The 18,800-nt window shown below is 35.8% G+C and overlaps 2 protein-coding genes across 6 annotated transcripts; one reads left to right on the top strand and one right to left on the bottom strand.

Moving 5' to 3' along the window:
- The first annotated feature begins 12,274 nt into the window (after positions 1-12,274).
- On the top strand, positions 12,275-15,110 carry LOC126785801 (uncharacterized). Of its 5 annotated transcripts, none has more exons than XM_050511454.1 (6): positions 12,275-12,548; positions 12,726-12,860; positions 12,992-13,177; positions 13,447-13,555; positions 14,377-14,545; positions 14,644-15,110. In XM_050511454.1, the coding sequence occupies exons 2-6, from the start codon at positions 12,840-12,842 to the stop codon at positions 14,726-14,728; spliced, it is 570 nt and encodes a 189-aa protein (XP_050367411.1). In that variant the 5' UTR covers positions 12,275-12,548; positions 12,726-12,839; the 3' UTR covers positions 14,729-15,110. The 5 variants fall into 5 exon arrangements, with proteins under 5 accessions (XP_050367411.1, XP_050367408.1, XP_050367407.1 ...); XM_050511451.1 differs by having other exon boundaries at positions 14,341-14,545; positions 14,644-15,109; XM_050511450.1 differs by having other exon boundaries at positions 12,278-12,548; positions 12,769-12,860; positions 13,441-13,555; positions 14,341-14,545; positions 14,644-15,107.
- Positions 15,111-16,075: 965 nt separating this feature from the next.
- On the bottom strand, positions 16,076-18,175 carry LOC126789542 (pyruvate, phosphate dikinase regulatory protein 1, chloroplastic). Its single transcript, XM_050515732.1, is given in 5 exon segments — positions 16,076-16,881; positions 17,005-17,019; positions 17,022-17,499; positions 17,501-17,629; positions 17,738-18,175. Coding segments are annotated over 5 exon segments (1,164 nt in total). The 3' UTR covers positions 16,076-16,777.
- Between the last annotated feature and the right edge of the window lie 625 nt (positions 18,176-18,800).

Here is an 18,800-nt window from a genome sequence, read left to right as displayed (position 1 = left end):
CAAAGAAACATGCTAGCAGGGTTTTAGTGTCTTTACCCTGACTCCAACATTATTCAATTCAGAAGGTTTTAAGAGATTCGATGATATATTTTTCCTTGAAACTCGATTAATTAATGAGGGAGCTACTGATTCCTTGATTGGTTAACTACTAGAACAATCACTTCTGGGATCCTGCGATCGAAAAATACACACACACAGAAGAAAATATCTAATTAATTGCTCCATGAATAAAGACTTTGATATTTCGCGTCTTGCATCCAACCACATTTGCTTCATCAGATGACCAAATGATTCAATTTTTGATTAACTTTTTGCAACGATGATCTCTGAAAACCACCGAATAGGGGAGAAAATCTTCTGTCCCCATTTCTCTATCTCCTTCCCTATCTCCCTTATAATTTTTGACATGTGGCAAATCTATCATAATCAGCTTTAACAGCTTCTAACCCCCTTAACCTTTAACCTCGTTTAACTCTAATCCTAACCCAACAGTAGCTCATCTCTAATTCACATTTTAATTTTATTTAGAAAAATCTTGTTATGTACCAAACGTCACCTTAAACCCGTCCTCCTCCTCTTCTTCTTCTTCAATTGCAATTCTTATTCATTTCGCTTGCTTTTATTTCATAATTTCATAGGAAAACGTCTGAGTTCCACCAGTGGTAAAAATTAAAAAGAATTAAGGATCATAAATTCTTGAAATGGCTATATATGTTATCAAAGTGACCGATTTTGAAATACATCTCTTTTGGTGATTAGAGAACAATGTTGTAAAAGATTAAGATACCCTTTAGACTTTGAATGGAACCGGTTCATGCCAAACTAGATTTGGCATCTCAAATATGTAGATTTAGTTGTAAATTTGTAATCTAGACATCCAGTTTAGATCTCCAAACGATGGTGTTGTGCCCAGATGGATTTCTGCGCAGGCCACATTTTACACCTGTTTTTTTATAGTATCAATCCAACACTGGTAATTGGAATTGATCAAGATGAAAAACATACACAGCAATTATGTGCTCAATCGATAGTATGATGTTGTACATAAACTATCACAACAGTTCTTATGTGTAATTACGAGTTAAAGTACTGATACGACCTTGCAAGATTTTATCTGGAAATGATCGACCAAGTTTGTGGCTCGATCTCTCTCTTATATCTCTACTAATTATTCATATACAAATTTCACTTCCATTGGTCTTCAAGTCATGGCCAAGATCCAAACAATTATTATTGTACTCAGTATATATAGTTTCATGGACAAATCAAGGAAAACTGAGAAGATGAAAAGGAACGAAGTCGTTGTTTTAGAGATAGGACGATGCATGGTATTCTTCCAGTAATATATTAAGAATAAAATTGAATTATATATATTAGAGATGAGTTAGAGTTGGGTTAGGATTAGAGTTAAACTTGAGTTAAACGAGTTTAAGGGGTTAGAGGCTGGGCAGCTGATCCTCTGTCCTTATTTCTCTATTCCCGTCCTTGTTCCCCATTCAAATGTTAACACGTGGTCTTCCACCTCAACCAGCAAACAACAATCTGACTCCGTTTAGGCTTGTTAAATGAAAAAAAAAAGTTTGAAAGAAATCCATCCTCGCTATCTATGCATATCTCTCTGTCTCTCTCTCAGAAATTAACACATATTCATATGAATTCATGGCCTCTACAACAATTATCCCTAACATCTAATTATTCAACTTGTTAGCATTGAAAATCTGTAGTACAAGCTGAATACTTCAATCCCTATATCAGTCTTTTAAGTTGGTCAGTGTGAACTCAGATTTCTATATATTCTAAAGTACAACATGAATCTTAGATTCTGATATGAACCCAGATTTATAACTACCTCTCCCATCTTTGCACACAGTGCAGCGAGCAAATAGGAAGATGATACGGGTCGGGGTTCGATCTCTTCAAGTAATCTTGGACGCGTGTGGTTTTGGCCGTTTTGCTACTTGGGTGTGGCTTTGTCCACATTTTGCGTTTTAACTTTATTATGGACAGGAGCTGAGCGGAGGAAGAAGAAGAGGATCTCGTGTTTTTTTTTTTGGTCTTTTAATTTTCACTTTAACGAGTTAAGTTAGAGTCTAGTGAGTTGGCATAAAATGACACATTGATATGTCTTAATGTCTTAATGGAGGAACAGGGAAGGGAATAGGAAATTTGGGAACAGAGGACTAGGATAGATTTACCACATGTCAAAAATTATAAGGGAGATAGGAAAGGGAATAGAAAAATGAGGATAGAAGATTTTCTCCCACCGAATAGATTCGTTCGATCATCAAGTGTGGCAAAATACATTATTAATTAAAATTAACTATTTAACTTCCTTCATTAGTGCTGGAACGTTCTTATAAAATGGCTAAGTTATTAATTAAGTACAAGTTTCTCCCCGGCCGGCCTTAATGTCAGACGTGTTCATATATATTACGAGGAATCACGACCGACGAGAACATGTTCTGGAAACTGGAATATCGTAAAGAACCAAAACTTCAGTAAACTATAATTATATATATATATATATTCGTCCTGATTTTAAGAAAAATAATCCAGCTATAGCTAGCAAAAACCAATCCTCATACGTACTCGAACATGCATGATGCTGCTTATATATACATTATAAATAGCAGAAGATCATAATAGGGTACTGATGACCTGTTGCCCAAAAGGTAATTAACATATAATGAGAGGATTCTACGTACATAAGTACATTGATATTTTTGCAATTCATACAGAAGAAGAGAGTTATTCATTGATGAGCGCTTGAGTTGTAGAAGAAAGAGCAGGCTAGCGCTATTGGAGAATTTCCAACAGCTTCATCTATTATATATATGGCAGTGAAGTAAACATGAAATTTTCATAAACATGTTCTGCTCCAACTTAAGAAATTTTCTATTTTTACAGATATCATAATTCTTTCATAAATCCTTCCCTCATATCTTAGAAATTATTGTAAACATATGAAACTGTTTACAATTTCTTTACTGGTTACTCTATTACATCTTGAGAATATATCGATCTATTACTCTTTTAGAGCAAGACAACTAAATTAATTAAAGTTCTTAAAAATACAAAAAAAAAATAAAACCCAATATTGGAGCCCATTTTGAAATTAAACGCACACCCCAATGTTTTTTCAATCTACACCCAAATTCTTTTTATACAATCTATTTTGCCCTTTTAATTATTTTAGCATATATTTATAAATTTTCATTTTACATGTCTAATTCAAACACTCCGATAATTTTTCATTACATTAAATTTTTGAAAGATTTGATTTCAAATTTTCTTTGAGAAAAACTTCTTTATATAGCTAATATCAAAGTTTCAGAACACAAACACTAGTCTAACTTTTATAGATCCTATGAGAGAATTCCAAATATTTGTATCATTTGTTCGTTTCAATTTTTTTAATCTACCAAAAGGTATGTATGTCGTTATTCATGCAGTATGTATGTATATATATTTTCTCAAAAAAAAATTGTATCGTTGTACATGAACTTTGTATGGCAATAAACTTTTGTTCTAGGTTTCAACTTTGATAGAAGCATGCATATCAGTATAAATTGCATATTCAACCTATGAAATAGATATTTGGAATGATGGATACCTAACAAACAAGTTGATATAAAAATTCCTAGAAAATATGTAAACATTCATATAGATACATACCTAATCATTAGGTTGTAATTAAAAATTAAAAACCTACTAGATAGGGGGGAAAACTTATATATATACCTCAAACGTAGGTTGCATTGTTGTTCATATGAAATCTACCTATGAAATAAAATGTTTAAATTGTTCAAAAAATGGAAAATTTGTGTCACCATTAAGTGATTTCGATATTGAATTGATTTAAATTTGAAAAGCTTCTGAAATCTAGATATGTAATTAAGGAATGTCCTATTATTTCTAAATTTATGATGAGTAAAAGAAAAATTGCAATTATTAAGGGATTATGAAAATCTATAATTAAGGTAGTAATTAGTAAATGAGAATATAATTTATTGATTGACTAATCAGCTTTTAATAGTGACATCTTGTAATTTAGATTTAAGAGAATAGTAATAATTTAGTGTATAATGAAGAAAAACTAGATGAGTTTTTTTTAAAAGAACTTTTAAAAATTGGGTGTATTTTGAAATATTTCAAAATCAAAATGTAGGAAATATGTTAAAGTCTTAAAGATGTTCTAACGTTTATTACATATCACACACTTGTATCCCAGAACAATTTTTCAAGAACAGCAATGTATCTAATGATATTGATAAGCCTACGAGTACGAGATATGAAGGCTCCACTTTAGCCTATAGGTAGCTACAACTTGCAAATAAGCTGCAACAGCATCCGGTAGTTACGTGATATTGATATACCACACGCAAAGCCGGATGGGCCTGGAATTTGTATGTCAATTGAGTATTCAACAAATTGTTAGCTGTTCATCTTTTTATTATTCTTGCTTATCTATGATAATGCAACTAGAAACTAAGCCATAGAACTAATAATCGTGCATATAAATCCAACTCTTTATGTGATGTGAAGGATCCATGACAGCAATGTCATTATCGAACGCTGTCGAACCAAGATCGCTCCAATAGTGCCATGTGAGAGTCGACACAAACACATATATATGGTGATATGTCATTATCAAGTGTTTTGTCAATGTGATCGACTTGGAAACCTAATGCTCTTATTTGAATTGTTTTCTGCTATTGCATGTATTTTTGCATATGTGCACGTACAGAACATCACTTAATTTGATATGCGGGTCTTAAAGATCTTGTAAACTGAATGACAATTGTTATAAGAGAACGATACCTTTTTCTGCAAGTTAGTTTGAAGGTTTTACTAAAGTGAATGACAATTATCTATAGCTGATCAAAACTCGATCGACAATACAAACAGTAAGTTTACTGAGGACATTTTCAAACGAGAGCTTAATGTTATAACAATGATGATCTTGTTTCTGTACGTTTATGGATCAGATCGAAACAATAACTCTTAACTACAACTTGTCATCAAAGTAAAACAATACCTAAAGGAACAATTTGTTTGAGAAAAACATTAATTCCGAACATTATCATATATACTGAATTTATTTCAGTTTAATCTTCAAGTTTGGCATCAAAAACTTGAATTGCAAGACGACATGAAATGATGTATGTACTTGAGAAACAACAGAAACATAGTGATCAATCCACTGCATGTATACAAATGGCAACGTGACATATATGACTGTATAAGAGCCCACTTTTATACCATCTCTCTTTCAATAATTCGAAGGGGACCTAACTCAATGGTATTCTAATTTTGTCACTTCCCTAGTCTTCTTGTACGTTCTTATATATTATCATCTCCAGTTCCGATATATCTCGATCTATAATTTCCCCAGAGTTCCTGCATGTCTCTCAATAATTAGGGTTACGGTTGGAAGAATTGGTTCAAACTTCGATGAGCATGGCCCGATTGCCGGGTGGTGGTGTATACTGTAGAGATGAAAGGGTCAATATCGTACTGTTCTCTATCTGCGCATCATTTGAAGTTACTCTCAACTCTGCCATGTTAAGATTTGAAGGTAGCTCTGGTTTTTGACTTTTGATCGAGGATGTCCAGCTTTAATACATAGCATCTCGTGCTTGTCCGTTTTCCACTGTTTGTTTCCGCTGTTCAGCAAAAACCATGTTAACTAGACATGAAGCTTTTAAGCTTGGCAATTTGGCATCACGAGTCAACATATTCATGGTATTAGTAAAGTTACTGCTGTAGATTCCTTCGTCCAACAGTTTAATCCGTTCAAAACTTAATACAACATTTTTATTAAGCCAACAAATAGAACTACGTACACCATGAATAGTAATAATATATCGCACCAACTCTACATGCGCCAATTCTACTTGAAGCCATATATAGGCTGCTGCCACCAATTAACATGTGCACTAGAAGGAAACACCAGCTTAATCTCTCGACCACGAATGCGAACCACCAAAAGGAAATCCACGAGTGCATGTGCATGGAAGGCTGGGGAAGCCCTCAGACCACCAGATTAATTATTGGCCAAGGCACCGGCCCCGAATCACTAACCAAACCCCTGAACATAATTTAACCACCAAACCATTGTCGGCACTTGGTAACAGTCTCCATTCGAAAGAAACAAAGATCAATCAGGGAGCGAGATAACAAAACGAAGAACAAAGATGGGCCTTCGGTGTTCCGACACAAGTGTTCTTTATCCAACAAATATACTAGTGATAGTAATCATCGAGACGATCCATTAATATCACTGTCATTTAGTATTCTAATCAAGTGCTAATGAATCCATGGATGATGGATCTACCTATAACACAAATAGTACCCCACATCCACTTATTCTTACATATATATGATCACCTTCTTGGTTATATATGCAACTACAAATACAAATAATTAGCAACCCAACAAATATAACTCAACCATATTAAAAAACAGGTTTTCTAATTTCTATGCTCATTATGGATGATGATAAAAAGTGGTGGATCTATGATTCAAATTCATATATGGTTGTCATTATGTATTATGAGGTTTGTAGGGGGATTCATCTTATGACACCTCCACACTAGTACCCATTGCATATCTTAACTTATCTATCACCAGCTCCGTGATACACCATGCTTTTTTTGAATAACTTTGTAGGGATATAAATTATGCTTCAATTATAGCTATTAAGGGAGAAACAAAAAAGGAAGCTCCCAATGTATCGTCCAGAGGGCCAATGGAGATCAGCAAAAAGATATTTTGACTAGCTAGTGTCCGTGGTCGCATATTAATTTTTATACGCCGACCCATTATAGAGGAAGATAACATTATGATATATAGTGACTGGCCGCCCTAGCTAGAACAATATTGGTATATATCTTTCGTGAATCATATTAGAGGAAGGGTTTTTGGGTTAAGGATTAGGAACAAACATTCTAAATTCATGGTACTTTGCAATTGATTGGACAGCACGTACTTTCATAACCATTAGCTCTCATTGTAGATTAAACAGAGACCTACCACATGCATCAAAGTTTTCCAGTTCAAACATTGCAACTTTCTATATATATTACGCTGTGGAAGAAAAAATATCCAAACACAAACGAGAATCTCGTTTTGCCTAATGGGATGACAATTAAATAGCACACGCTTGCAAGAGGAACACTATAGTACTTGTTGAGTGGCATGGGTTCAAAACTTCAAACATATGATCAATCTCCCTCAACTTATGTTTGTAAGTTGGTTTCTAATTACGATTGGTAGCCAATATACTTAGCTAGCTAGTTTTTTCAATAAGCCTAGCTTTATCGAGTCAAATTGTCAAGTTTACAACTTTACATATGTTACATGTTACACCACTCCTACTTCAAATCTTCAACTCCTAAGGTGAGAGGATCAACATCAAACTCTAAAAATGCCCGATAGATCAATGGCACAGCTAGTAAAGAAGTTGTTCTACTAATTACAAGTTAATTCAAATGAAGAGAACCCATATATTGTACAAATTAAGTGCAAGTTAACTTGATTTACTCCTAATTCAATAATAGAATGGGGTAGATTTTATGTTTGTCCGATCCTTTTTAGATGCACAGCCAAACTACCATGCATGTAAGGCTTGAAATGAGATAACAATATCATGTCTAAACAACGAGTACGTCTTCCCTTCTGGCCATACACGTTATTTCAAACTGCATCACTAGTTATCTGCTTTCTGCATGCTTCGAGTTGCTTCGACTCTTCTTAATTTGGGAGATGCCTACAACTTAAGATTTCTTTTTTTTTTCTTAATCGAATATCACAGGCAGCCGGGGACCAAGCTAACGATAAAAACAAAAAAAGGAATAATATCGAAGAGTGATTTCCTGCTTATGACTTGTAAGATAGTGACCATATAGTCTTTTTGCTATAGGCTAGCCAAGGGATCAACTTCAACTTTCCTCATATGTCAAAATAGAAAATAGCGGGGGGATTTATAATCCATAGACTTGTAAAATAGTGACCATATAGTCTTTTTGTTTTATCTAACCTATTGCCTCCGATGTCTGGTAAGGTTTCGTCTTTCTCAACTCTTTACAAGTTGCCAGATAAATCGAAATTGAATTTAATCTTAAGCTGACAAACTAACATACATGAAAGCTACCATGGAATCATTTCATGTATATGCAGCTAGCTGCAGAGAGCTTTAAGCCACAACATAATAACAAGTTTTAGTTTCTTCATTTTGGAGTTATCTGTTATATAGAACCATCAACAATAACTGATTATCGTCCAAATGTCAAATTTAAGCGCTACAAGTCGATAACTTGGTATGGAAGTCAATTAAAGTATAACGTCCTAGCTACATACACATAATCTGAAAGTAATGAGACTGTTATAGATAGCTAGGGTCCATTTAGATGGGAAATCTTTCAGGTAATTGGGTTGCGTCCAGTGGCGGATCTAAGGTCCAAAACTCCAAAAGTTAGGTGAGCGGAAAAAAAAATTATCAGCATTAATGAGAACTCTTAATGAGGTAAGAAACAGTTTTACATACTCTTTATTAATAATTCGAAAGAGATATAAAAATTGCAAATAAAAAAGAGTCATTAAAAACTGTTTCATAAAACGTTCTATCTGGGTTGCGCTCTATGATTTCTATTAGACTCAAAATGATCAATCACGGCCTATTTATACTATTTTTCAAAAATGTCCAAATACATTTTGATTCGTAACTTCTTCATACGAACTCCGATTTAGGTGTGTCACATGTCCATGAATTCGTATTGACGAACTCTATGACTTCCATGAGAAGTTTTCTGAGATTCCTAACGGATAAAAAGTCAACTATTGACCCGTCACGGTAACGTTTCCGTGTATAAATCGATCGAACACTTTCATTTTCTCCCTCGTACTATATAATCAGATCACCATCAATTTAAATATCTCTGAACAATAATTAGTAAATAATTATAAATTTCCGGGATATTACAGTCAATACCGTCTATATATTCATTTTCAATGTGAAGCATTATACAACCTTTTGAAAGGTATATGTCTTCCTTCTTGTTTCTCAACCAAGTCATTATAATTTTCATAGCTAAACATGCATGTAATGGTAGTAATAGTGGAAACTAGAAGTGTCAAGAGAAAAAGCTTTGCTAAGTTTGTTCAACTAATCGTCTACATAATTGCGCAAGAGAAAATAATTTCTCATAATATTTATTAAAAACTACGTGATATTTATAATGTTTTTAACTGATAGGTGAATTAAGTGATAGAAGAACTAAAGAACAATTTTGCTGGGAGTAAAGAAAAACATAGAGCAATAAACATGTGCCTTGAAATGAGAAAAGAGAAACAATTGGTTTTTGTTTAATTGTGAAGGAACAAGTGTTTATTATAAACAATAGAAGACAATTGTGATTTGTGAAGAGGAAGAGTCGAACATGACATCTGAAGCTTGTTAATTATGCAAGTATATGGGTTGGACTTGGGTAATAAACTAATAAGAGTAGTACAATTTTCTTTTTCTACCCAGCGGAATTTTACGTATAGCCTAGCTCCCATAATTTTCTCCCAACAGCCGCTGAGAACGCCGTAGCCAACATCCGCCACTGGTTGCGTCCACAAGAGCGACTAATTTTTATTTGCACAACAAGTTGATGATCATCTTATTTCATTGATTTATAGAAGAAACAAATTAGGTTGTTCTTACATAAGATAACGGATACCCGTGAAAACATGCAGAAGAATAAAGACTAATGTAATAGTGTATAGCTTTCTTCATGTACAAATTACTTCTTTTGACTTCTAACCTACCGAGAAAATGAAGTATAGCGATAAAAGATCATTCATCACACCAAAACATACTACTCGATCTTTTTTTTAATCAAAATATAACCATTCATTAATGATAAGAAAGGTAATTACAAACATTGGAATCGTTTTTAATCGATTCCATAAGCCCATCCTCAATACAAGTAAATAGAGATTGCTAAGTTAGAGCAAACTTAGCAACACAATGAGCAGCTAAATTGCATTCACGGGGTTGGAAGATAATTGTGTCTACAAACTGCATGCATGAGCACTTGAATGTCTTCAATATAATGATCGGCCCTTCTTCAGACCAATAAGTCTCAGAGGAGTTAATTATCTAATAAACTACGTATCCCTTGTAAGGCTGGTTATTTATAGGTAAAATCGAGAGTGCTAATTGATCAAAGTCATCAAACCGAACTGTTTCCGAAAGCATCCGTATGAAAGCCCTCTTTCTAAGATCAAATAGTGAAATCAGATGTTTGGAATTTTCTGTATTCCTCGTTGCTTCTGATCAGTTCATCAGCTCAGTCTGACCAAATGAATCCAACAAACCGGTTAAGTTTTGTTCCGCTCAGAACGTTTCATAACGGAATCGAAAATCCACCAATCAAGGAGAGATGGGTGATCGACTCGGTGAAGAGGAACCGATCGATATGAACTTAACGTACTGCATCCAACCACATCTGAACTCTGAAGAACTTAAAATTTGTTTACAATAACTAAAACATTTTCTATATGCAATCAACTTTAACTTTTACGTTTTCAAGCTTCCCTCTATTAAGAAAGAGAAAAATAGATAAATTAAGTTTAAGTGAAGCAACTGCACGTACAAGAAAACAAGTTCCTTCAATTCGACACTGTTTTGCTTCAATAATGAACACTACTTCCATTCCAAACCAGACAACTATGGAAGACAGATAGCTAGCTAGAGAGAGGAAGAAGCTAGCGTAGCTTCCCTGACCTCCGCCGCCCCCGCCCAGCTGCTTATTGCTTCTGCAGTTCTCCTTAATTGCTTCACCGGCCATGTGCTCAATTAGCAATTAACTTTCATGTTTAATTGTTTATAATCGTCAACATTCTCTTTGCACAATTTTTTTTAAGGTTAAATTAACTTCCACGCTGGTAGAGCCTTGAGTTCCAAAAAGAATGAGGACTTTTTGTGCATGATACTCCTAATCTTTGAGCCTAAAGCCTAGCTAATTGTATTAAGAGCATTAATTAACTATAACCTTAGAAAACATTCTTGTTATATACTTATATTATATAAAATGGTCCACCTAATAGCTTAGATTACAAAGTAGGGTTGATAGTATGCACCCTTTCTGACGTAACTGTAGATGAATTTTGTGAATATTAATTCCCCAACTTATTATCTTCATGTTTTGTATGATTGATTCATTGACACTAATTATACCAGCATGAAAATTCCACATAATAAGGGGAATTATATGTGTTTACGCATGAGTTTTTCTATGCACGACATATAAGTATAAGGAATATGAGTTTTTAGTCAAGATTTCAGTAATCCATTACGGCCAGGTACTCCCGTAGCTTAAAGTCTCGTTTGCTTTGCGGAAATGAAGTATTTTTTTTTAGTCTTTCCTACGGGATGGAAAAGAGATCATGGCGTTTGGTGACACAAAGAAAATTATTAGAAAAAACGTTGAATAATGTAATAAGATAATGTATTGTGAGTAATAAATGCGAGAGAAAATGGTTATATAGGATTTTGGATGGAACTATTTTCCTCTTTACTAGGGAATTAGGACATTGTCGCATCTTGACGCATGGTTTGAACCATTTTTCCGCTTATTTTATGCGAAACAAACGAGGCATTGCACGGAAATAAGTTCCTACCTTAGTTGTGTAGGTCTAGTCGGGCTTCGTGTCTGTGGGTGCACTTTTAGTGTCTTGTCTGCTCTAGGTAAGCGGCGAGTTTCTTGTTTTGTCAAATGGTTGTTGCCGGCTAGTGGCAGAGTGAAGTTAAGTGTTGTCGGATTTATTTTCTTACGACAACATAGTGGGAAAACTGTGTTATTGATAATTATCTTTCACCGTAATTGAGTTATCTTTCTAGTATGTCACCGCTATTCTAAAGCAAAAAGAGTAGCCGTTAGATTGAGCACTCTTTGCTAGTTTGTGCCTAGTTAAGTACAAATTTGTAGAGATGTCTAATATTATTTCACATCTTTATAATAAGGAATTTAGACTTTATGTCCCCATATTCGCTAATTTCATCAATCAAGGTACGATGGTAGCCTAACAAGCTCTCATTTTCACACACAAAAACGAGGCATTGTACTTTTAATCTGGGGTCTAGAGCACATCATGGACTCGCCCGTCTGTGATGTCCCCTCTATGAAATTAAACTACAATATAAACACCAAAATCGTTACGAAACTAAATTGAAGCACCAACTCATCGTATAAAATCCTCCCAGGATTGAAGTTCTTACCAATTCCAATCCTCACCGCATGTATCTCGCTTTACACACAATCACACTCTCACACTAATACATCATCACATTCCCTCGCTCTCTCCCCTTTTGTGGTCTTCTGTGCCCCCTTCTCCTTCTTCCTCCTCCTCCACTCTCCACAACATAATCTGAAACAGAATCTAACCTACCTTTCTAGAAAGACCAGTTGTGTTTCACTTTCTTCTTCATTTATGTTCTGCTACAAGATTTGGCCTTGAAGAATGAGAGAACAAGACAGAAAGACTTCTAACAATTCCAGGTATGTGTAGAAGAGAAAATATATGTTCTTTATTTTTAACCCACTGAAGGGGATCAAAAAGAAAAGTCTTACATAGGCATCAAGTCAGTTCCTTTCTAAACAATCACGGGGTTTGTTTCATTTGCCATTTGTTTATCTTCCATTTTTTGACTTATTTGTGTTCTGTTTTCCTTTTAGTTCTTCTTCTCTGATTGTTGGCTGGTAATTGTCTCTTTTCAAGAGGTTTCGTCTCTTCTTCATCATCTTCATCTCTCTGTTCTTTTTCGTCTGAGCTTCATAAACCAGACAGAAATGGCGGAAACTCCCAAGTTGGTGAGCACTAGTTTTCTTGGTTTCGTTCATCTTTGAATATCATTTCATGTAAACTGTTCCATTGGGTTCTCATATTTCCAAAACCGATGAACTTTACAGAGTCTGTTTTTGGCTTGTTGGCTTTGTTTTAGGATTTGGGTTCCATCGATGAGGTCCACGGATTAGAAGTGAAAATGGGCACACAGAAAATCTCAGTCTCGGATCATCTAAATGGATTTCACTACACAGCAGATAAATCTGATAATTTTGTGATTGACATGGAGAGTTTCAACCATGGCATCACAGATAAAGATGTCACTGCAAATTCTAGAATCTCGGTATGTGATTTCTTCATCATTAGCTACTTGGTTAATTTCAAAGTTTCCACAAAGGTTTGAGCTTTTTACTCTTTTCTTCTTAAAAAAGGACAATTTTTATTGGTTAAGCTCTCAAATGTAAATGTGTTTCTGAAGCAATGGCATCATTGCTTGGAAAGCGCAACTCTGTTCTTTTTCCTCTCCATTTTTATTGTTGTTCTTTTTAATTGAGAGTTGATGTTGGTGAGGAATTATTGGTGACAATTCTTTATGGTATGATGAAGTTGCAGAGAAATCATTCAAGGAAATGGTTACAGAGAGTTGGAGACAAGAAGATAAGCACTGATGGTAACTCAAATGATAGAGATATTTCAACTTCAGCTATAAGTTCACCCAAAGGTAATAACTGGGTAAATAATCCTCTTATCATCAAGTATCAGTTTGTTTAGGTTGAAAGTTGGTCTTTTCTGTGTCATAGTGTGATTTTATTTTTTTCGATAATGTGTCGTAGTGTGATTGCTGCTCAATGGTTCTGGGTTTTTTTGGTCCAGATATGAGATTCGAATGTGTTGGATTGTTGTAAATAATTAGAACAAAATAGAAATTTGACCGTACCTTAGTGTGTGACAGATTTGTGGTAATATATTATAGCTATCATCAACCTGTGCCAGCCTCACACTGATGTGGGTGACTCCGACACACTTGGCTTTTATGGATTCAAGTATTAATATTACTATTTATAAAACCAGTGAAGATTCCTATTAATTTTTGTGAGTGATTTGTTATGTCAAGATCAAGTTAAAACTTAAAACTTTTACTTGTAAGTTAGATTGTATTGGTGGTGTTTGAGATAGATATATAAATCTTGTTTAGTTGGTGATTAGTTAATCATAAACAAACCCAGAGCCTAATTCAAAGCAGGACCAACTCTCACAATTTTGTTAGGGGAAGTAAATTGCAGCTGTGACAGTGAAGTACCACCAGATTTTGCAGGGTCAACTTGAGTGTACAGTATCTTCATTTTTGTTAGTTTGGTGAAGGTACAGAGTGAAGGAAAATCTTGGTCCATGTTGCACTAGACAATATAGGAAATTTGGTGGTGAAATTCCAGATAGATCACTTATTCGATATGCAGATTTTGGTAGCTAGAAATTACTCAGTTGCAGTTTTTGCTCTGTATGTAGGGCCTCTTACGCCAAAAAAGCCGGCTGTGGTTGCAGGGATCGTAGATCACCCGGGCAGCCCGCAAGTCCACCATCAGATCACCGTCACAGCAACCAACATTGGTGCCACTGCTGATGGCAGATGTGTTGTTAGACGAAATAGTTTCCGGCGTTCTTCATTTTGGGCAGTTGATCCCAAGAGGGTTCTCTTCTTCTTTGCAACATTGTAAGCTTTGCATAAAACTCTAGCCGCAGCTTGTTGGTAGTGTGTTTTAGTTTGTACTCCAACTCAACTTAAAAGGTTTTTTTTTTCTTTGGGTACAGGTCAAGCATTGGTACAATCTTACTTATATATTTCACACTTGCAATTGGCAAGTACAATCTAGAGGAAAATAGTCTTGATTGGTAGCAATCACAGAAGGTTGAAGCAGGTGTAAGGTTAGTGGTGGAATTAAAGACAGGCAGCAATCCAACATGGAAGAGTAACTAGTTGAGGAAGTTGGCAGTTTTATTTGTGAAATCTGGGACAGAAATACAGAACAGAAAAGATGATTTAGTTCCAAGTATGGACAAAGCTAACAACATTTCCATCATCATGGTGTCATTGGTGTGTTCAGAAAGCAAATCCCAAAGCCAATTTGGGCAGCAGGAATCTTCTTCCCTTATACAGAATTTTAGAAGTGAAGACAAGGGCACACTCCACTTTGACAAAGAGAAGGAATCTTCTTCCTTTATATTCATGTAGATGGATGAGCTCTAAACACATAACGTGTTCTTCTTGTGTAATATATAGTTTTCTCTACACAGCTTAGTGGAGTTTTGTAAAGTTGCTCTTTTTCTCTCACTCCTCTTTTAGATTCCCATACCTTCTTCTGTTTGCTTGCCCTTTTAGCAAATCCAACTTCATGGCCCTTTTTGTTGTGTGTGGCATTGTGGCTTCCATGTGTGACTGAAATTGGAAGCAATAATAATAATGTTGTGGTGTGGATGAAGAAGCATGCGCACTTGAAGCTTTTTCTTTAAATGTTTGGCAGACCAGAAGAGCAATGGTGGAACTAGTGCTGACCTGGTTGTTTCTCTTGCCTTTAGAAAACAACAATCCCTTCCTCTTTGGAGCCTATACAATTCACGATTCCATCATCAATGCAACACAAAAAGAAAGATTCGTCCCCAAATCAATGAATATCAGCTCAAGCTTGAAGTGCAAATGCTGGGTAAAACATGGACCAACAATGGCATTATTGAACTTTGCTTAGTTTCTACCAAGAACGAACTTTAACGCCACTGAATCATTGTGATGGATAAATGCTCATGACATTTTCTTAGCCCTTTTGCTATTTCGATTTGAATAATAGATTACCAAATTTGGTGCACCAAGAATCTGGACTCTGGTTACCGAGTCTGGCCTTAATAGAGCTAACAATCAATTCCCTACTTGAGAAGGAACATGCCCACAAGTTTCCTTAAATATTTGAAATTGTCATCAGCCCTGCTAGGGAGACTCGTACATATCTAAATGACGACCTAGATAGTCCAATAAGAACTTTACTTGTTATAGGTTACTGGAGTTATTTCGAATATATTATATTCGTCACCTACTCTCAGCAACTCCTATCATCAGTCTTATGTAAAAGGAATCTGTCAGCAACATCAGCTCATTTTAATAGTAATTTCGTGCAGCATTGGGTAGGTAATCTATGACACTTCACCAGCCACATTTTTCCAGAGTTATTTTTATTACTAGGTAGGTAATGGTATTTCACCAGCCACATTTCCATTGCTCCAGAGTTCCAGTTGACACACTACAATATATTAAATACACTTACTTTGACAGTTTCTCCAATTACCTACTAACTTATAATGCAGAACCTAACAAATGACAAGGACTTGAATCAGAGACCAATGCTTTTTACCAAGTAGACATCTAGAATAACAAGGGCAACTTCAAAAATAGTGGGGCTTCCTAAAAGATCCTATATTAATATTAGAATTGGATGCTCAAGCTCACAAAGGTACAAATGCAGAAGCAGCAGAACAGTCTTTGCGTCAGAAATTTACATATACAAGTAGAGACTGGCTCTATCATCCTCAGCAGAGTACATATGGCAGATTTGTTGCATAAATGCAACATGTAATGTCATACAGTATAGGAAATTCAAACCGGCCATGCGGGTAATTCAGAGGATGCAGTTGCTTTTCTGCTAACTAATCAGAATAAAATGCAAATGATCATATACATACCGTTTTTAAAATGACAATTAGCATTCAATATTTATAATTGTGTTTTTCCATATACATGCTTCAGGGGTATACAAGTATGCAAGTGAAAAAGATATCACTAATCCCTAATATATACGTCAATGTATGGCAACAAATTTCCAGAAAAATCTGAAGTAGAGAGTATATATATGCACTATGCGACTATTTACCACTCTGTATAATCTACCAGAATGACTTATCAGTAGCGTTTTGATATTCTTGGCATTGAGCACTTGTTCTTCCTGTCATGATAAAGCCTCAATACAACGGCTGCAGTTTCTTCTATCGCTTTTCCTGTCACTTCTGCAATCAATATAACATGAACCAAGTTAGCCGCTCACAATTGATAACATTTTTATAGCAAATGCATATTAACAATTGAACTATACAAGCTAACAACATCACACTACTATTCCTATTTCTTACCAATTACAGGCCAGACGGATTTTGTGCTAGAATCTTTCGTGCATACTCAAGCTCCTCTCGAACATGATCCATCTCAGAATAGTTACTCCTCACTCCATCACTAAACCCCAAACTCTTAGCTCTCGCCCTCCTAATCGTTTGCAACACAACAGGATTAATAGTCAACCCGAAAACTTTCTCCGGATCAATCTCAAATAGAGTCATTGGCAAAGGAACCCCCATCACAATAGGCACATTAGCCACCTTGTACCCCTTCTGTGACAAATAAATCGACAACGGGGTCTTCCCTGTTCTTGAAACCCCTGCAAGCACAATGTCAGCCTTGTGCAAGTTCTGGGGCAATGCCCCATCATCTTGCTTAATGGTAAACTCAATGGCTTCGATCCTCCGAAAATAGTCATCTGTAAGTGGGTACCTCCTAGGACCCCCAGAAGGTGACACATTCAAATGTGAAGCTATGGACTGTGTAATTGGACCCAACATATCAATATTGGGTAATCCCCCAAACTTCACAAGCTTGTTTAGCAGACTCAGCCATTGATGGGTCAGCTAATGTATACACAACCATAGCTCCTTCTTTAGCTGCTTGCTTTATAACCTCCATTAACTGCCCCACGTCATCAATCTGCACAATTCACCCCTAATTCAATTAAAATCAAAATTAGGGTTAGGGTTTCCGAATTGGGGGTTTCTAATTGAACAAGAAAGCAATGAAATTTGAAGTACTACTCACCCCAGATAACAAATGGGTATTCACAGCGCAGTTCCGATCGACCAGGCAATGCTCGAATTGGCCCAACGCCGCCCCGACGGAGTGTTCCACCGTCCAGCCAGTTCCGTCGGAAACCATGTAAATCGACTTCCCGGCCGTCAAGTCCACGTCATCGACGCCGTTAGTCGACGTTAAAGTATTATCTTTTAGCTCCGGCAAGACATGTAGAGGAGGGTTTGGGTTGTTTAGTTGTGTAGATTGGCCGGTCCGGTCGAATTTCCGGCCGGACCGCAAGGACCGAGCGCGGGACCATCGGTTTAGCTGAGGGCTGGGTTTGAACTTCCGAGGCTGAGGCTCGGAGTTAGGTTCGTATGAGGATTTGGGAGGTTTGGGTGTGCCGTGGAGGTCGTCGAGTTTGGGACAGAGGTTCGGGAGAGTAAAGGTGGAAGAAGCTATCATTATTTTTATTTGATTAAATTCTTTTTGGTGATTTTAATTATTTTGCCCGGGTTTTGATGGGAAGGTGCAATGTTTTTTTGGATTCATTTTGGGTTCGGATTTTACTAACATCCATATGAGGTAGGGAATTAAAAGGAGAGCAAAATGAGATCGATGATGGAGTGGTATTCGAAATTAGAAAGATCAAAGCGATGTTAATTAACAGGTTTTGAAAAGTAAAAACAAAGATAATTACTAGAAATGAGAAGAACAATAAAAGAAATGAGAAGATGATCCGAGAAAATATAGAAGCACATGACATGTGAAACATGTAAAAAAGACAATGGAAATAGTAGACGTGCACCGTGGAGCGGTGCCGGTTAAGTCCCCAGTAGGAACTAGTTTACTCTTTCGTGTTTGGTTATTTTACAAACCATATCCGCATGGAAAATGTGGTTACTTGTTTCCAGATTGACCCAAATACTAAAAGATATGAAAAATAATGCTAACATGGTTAACCCTAGTTTGACCTGATTCATTCAAAGATACAAATTACAATAACAAGCCAAATGGAGGTAACATGATGCTAAGTTTTCACTTAGTTTACATGCCAAGTTTAACATCTCAAGTTTCAAATCTTAATTAT

Source organism: Argentina anserina, chromosome 3 (genome assembly GCF_933775445.1).
Source record: "Argentina anserina chromosome 3, drPotAnse1.1, whole genome shotgun sequence".
NCBI classification, from domain to species: Eukaryota; Viridiplantae; Streptophyta; class Magnoliopsida; order Rosales; family Rosaceae; genus Argentina; species Argentina anserina.
Note: the sequence above shows the minus strand (reverse complement) of the source record. Positions and strands in the feature narration are given on the sequence as shown.

Excerpts from the sequence above, each read along its gene's own strand:
- LOC126785801 (XM_050511450.1), top strand. The coding sequence starts at position 12,840 with ATGGCGGAAACTCCCAAGTTG. Across the intron at positions 13,178-13,440 it reads CTGCAAATTCTAGAATCTCG|TTGCAGAGAAATCATTCAAG; the intron begins GTATGTGATTTC and ends GGTATGATGAAG. Across the intron at positions 13,556-14,340 it reads AGCTATAAGTTCACCCAAAG|GGCCTCTTACGCCAAAAAAG; the intron begins GTAATAACTGGG and ends CTCTGTATGTAG.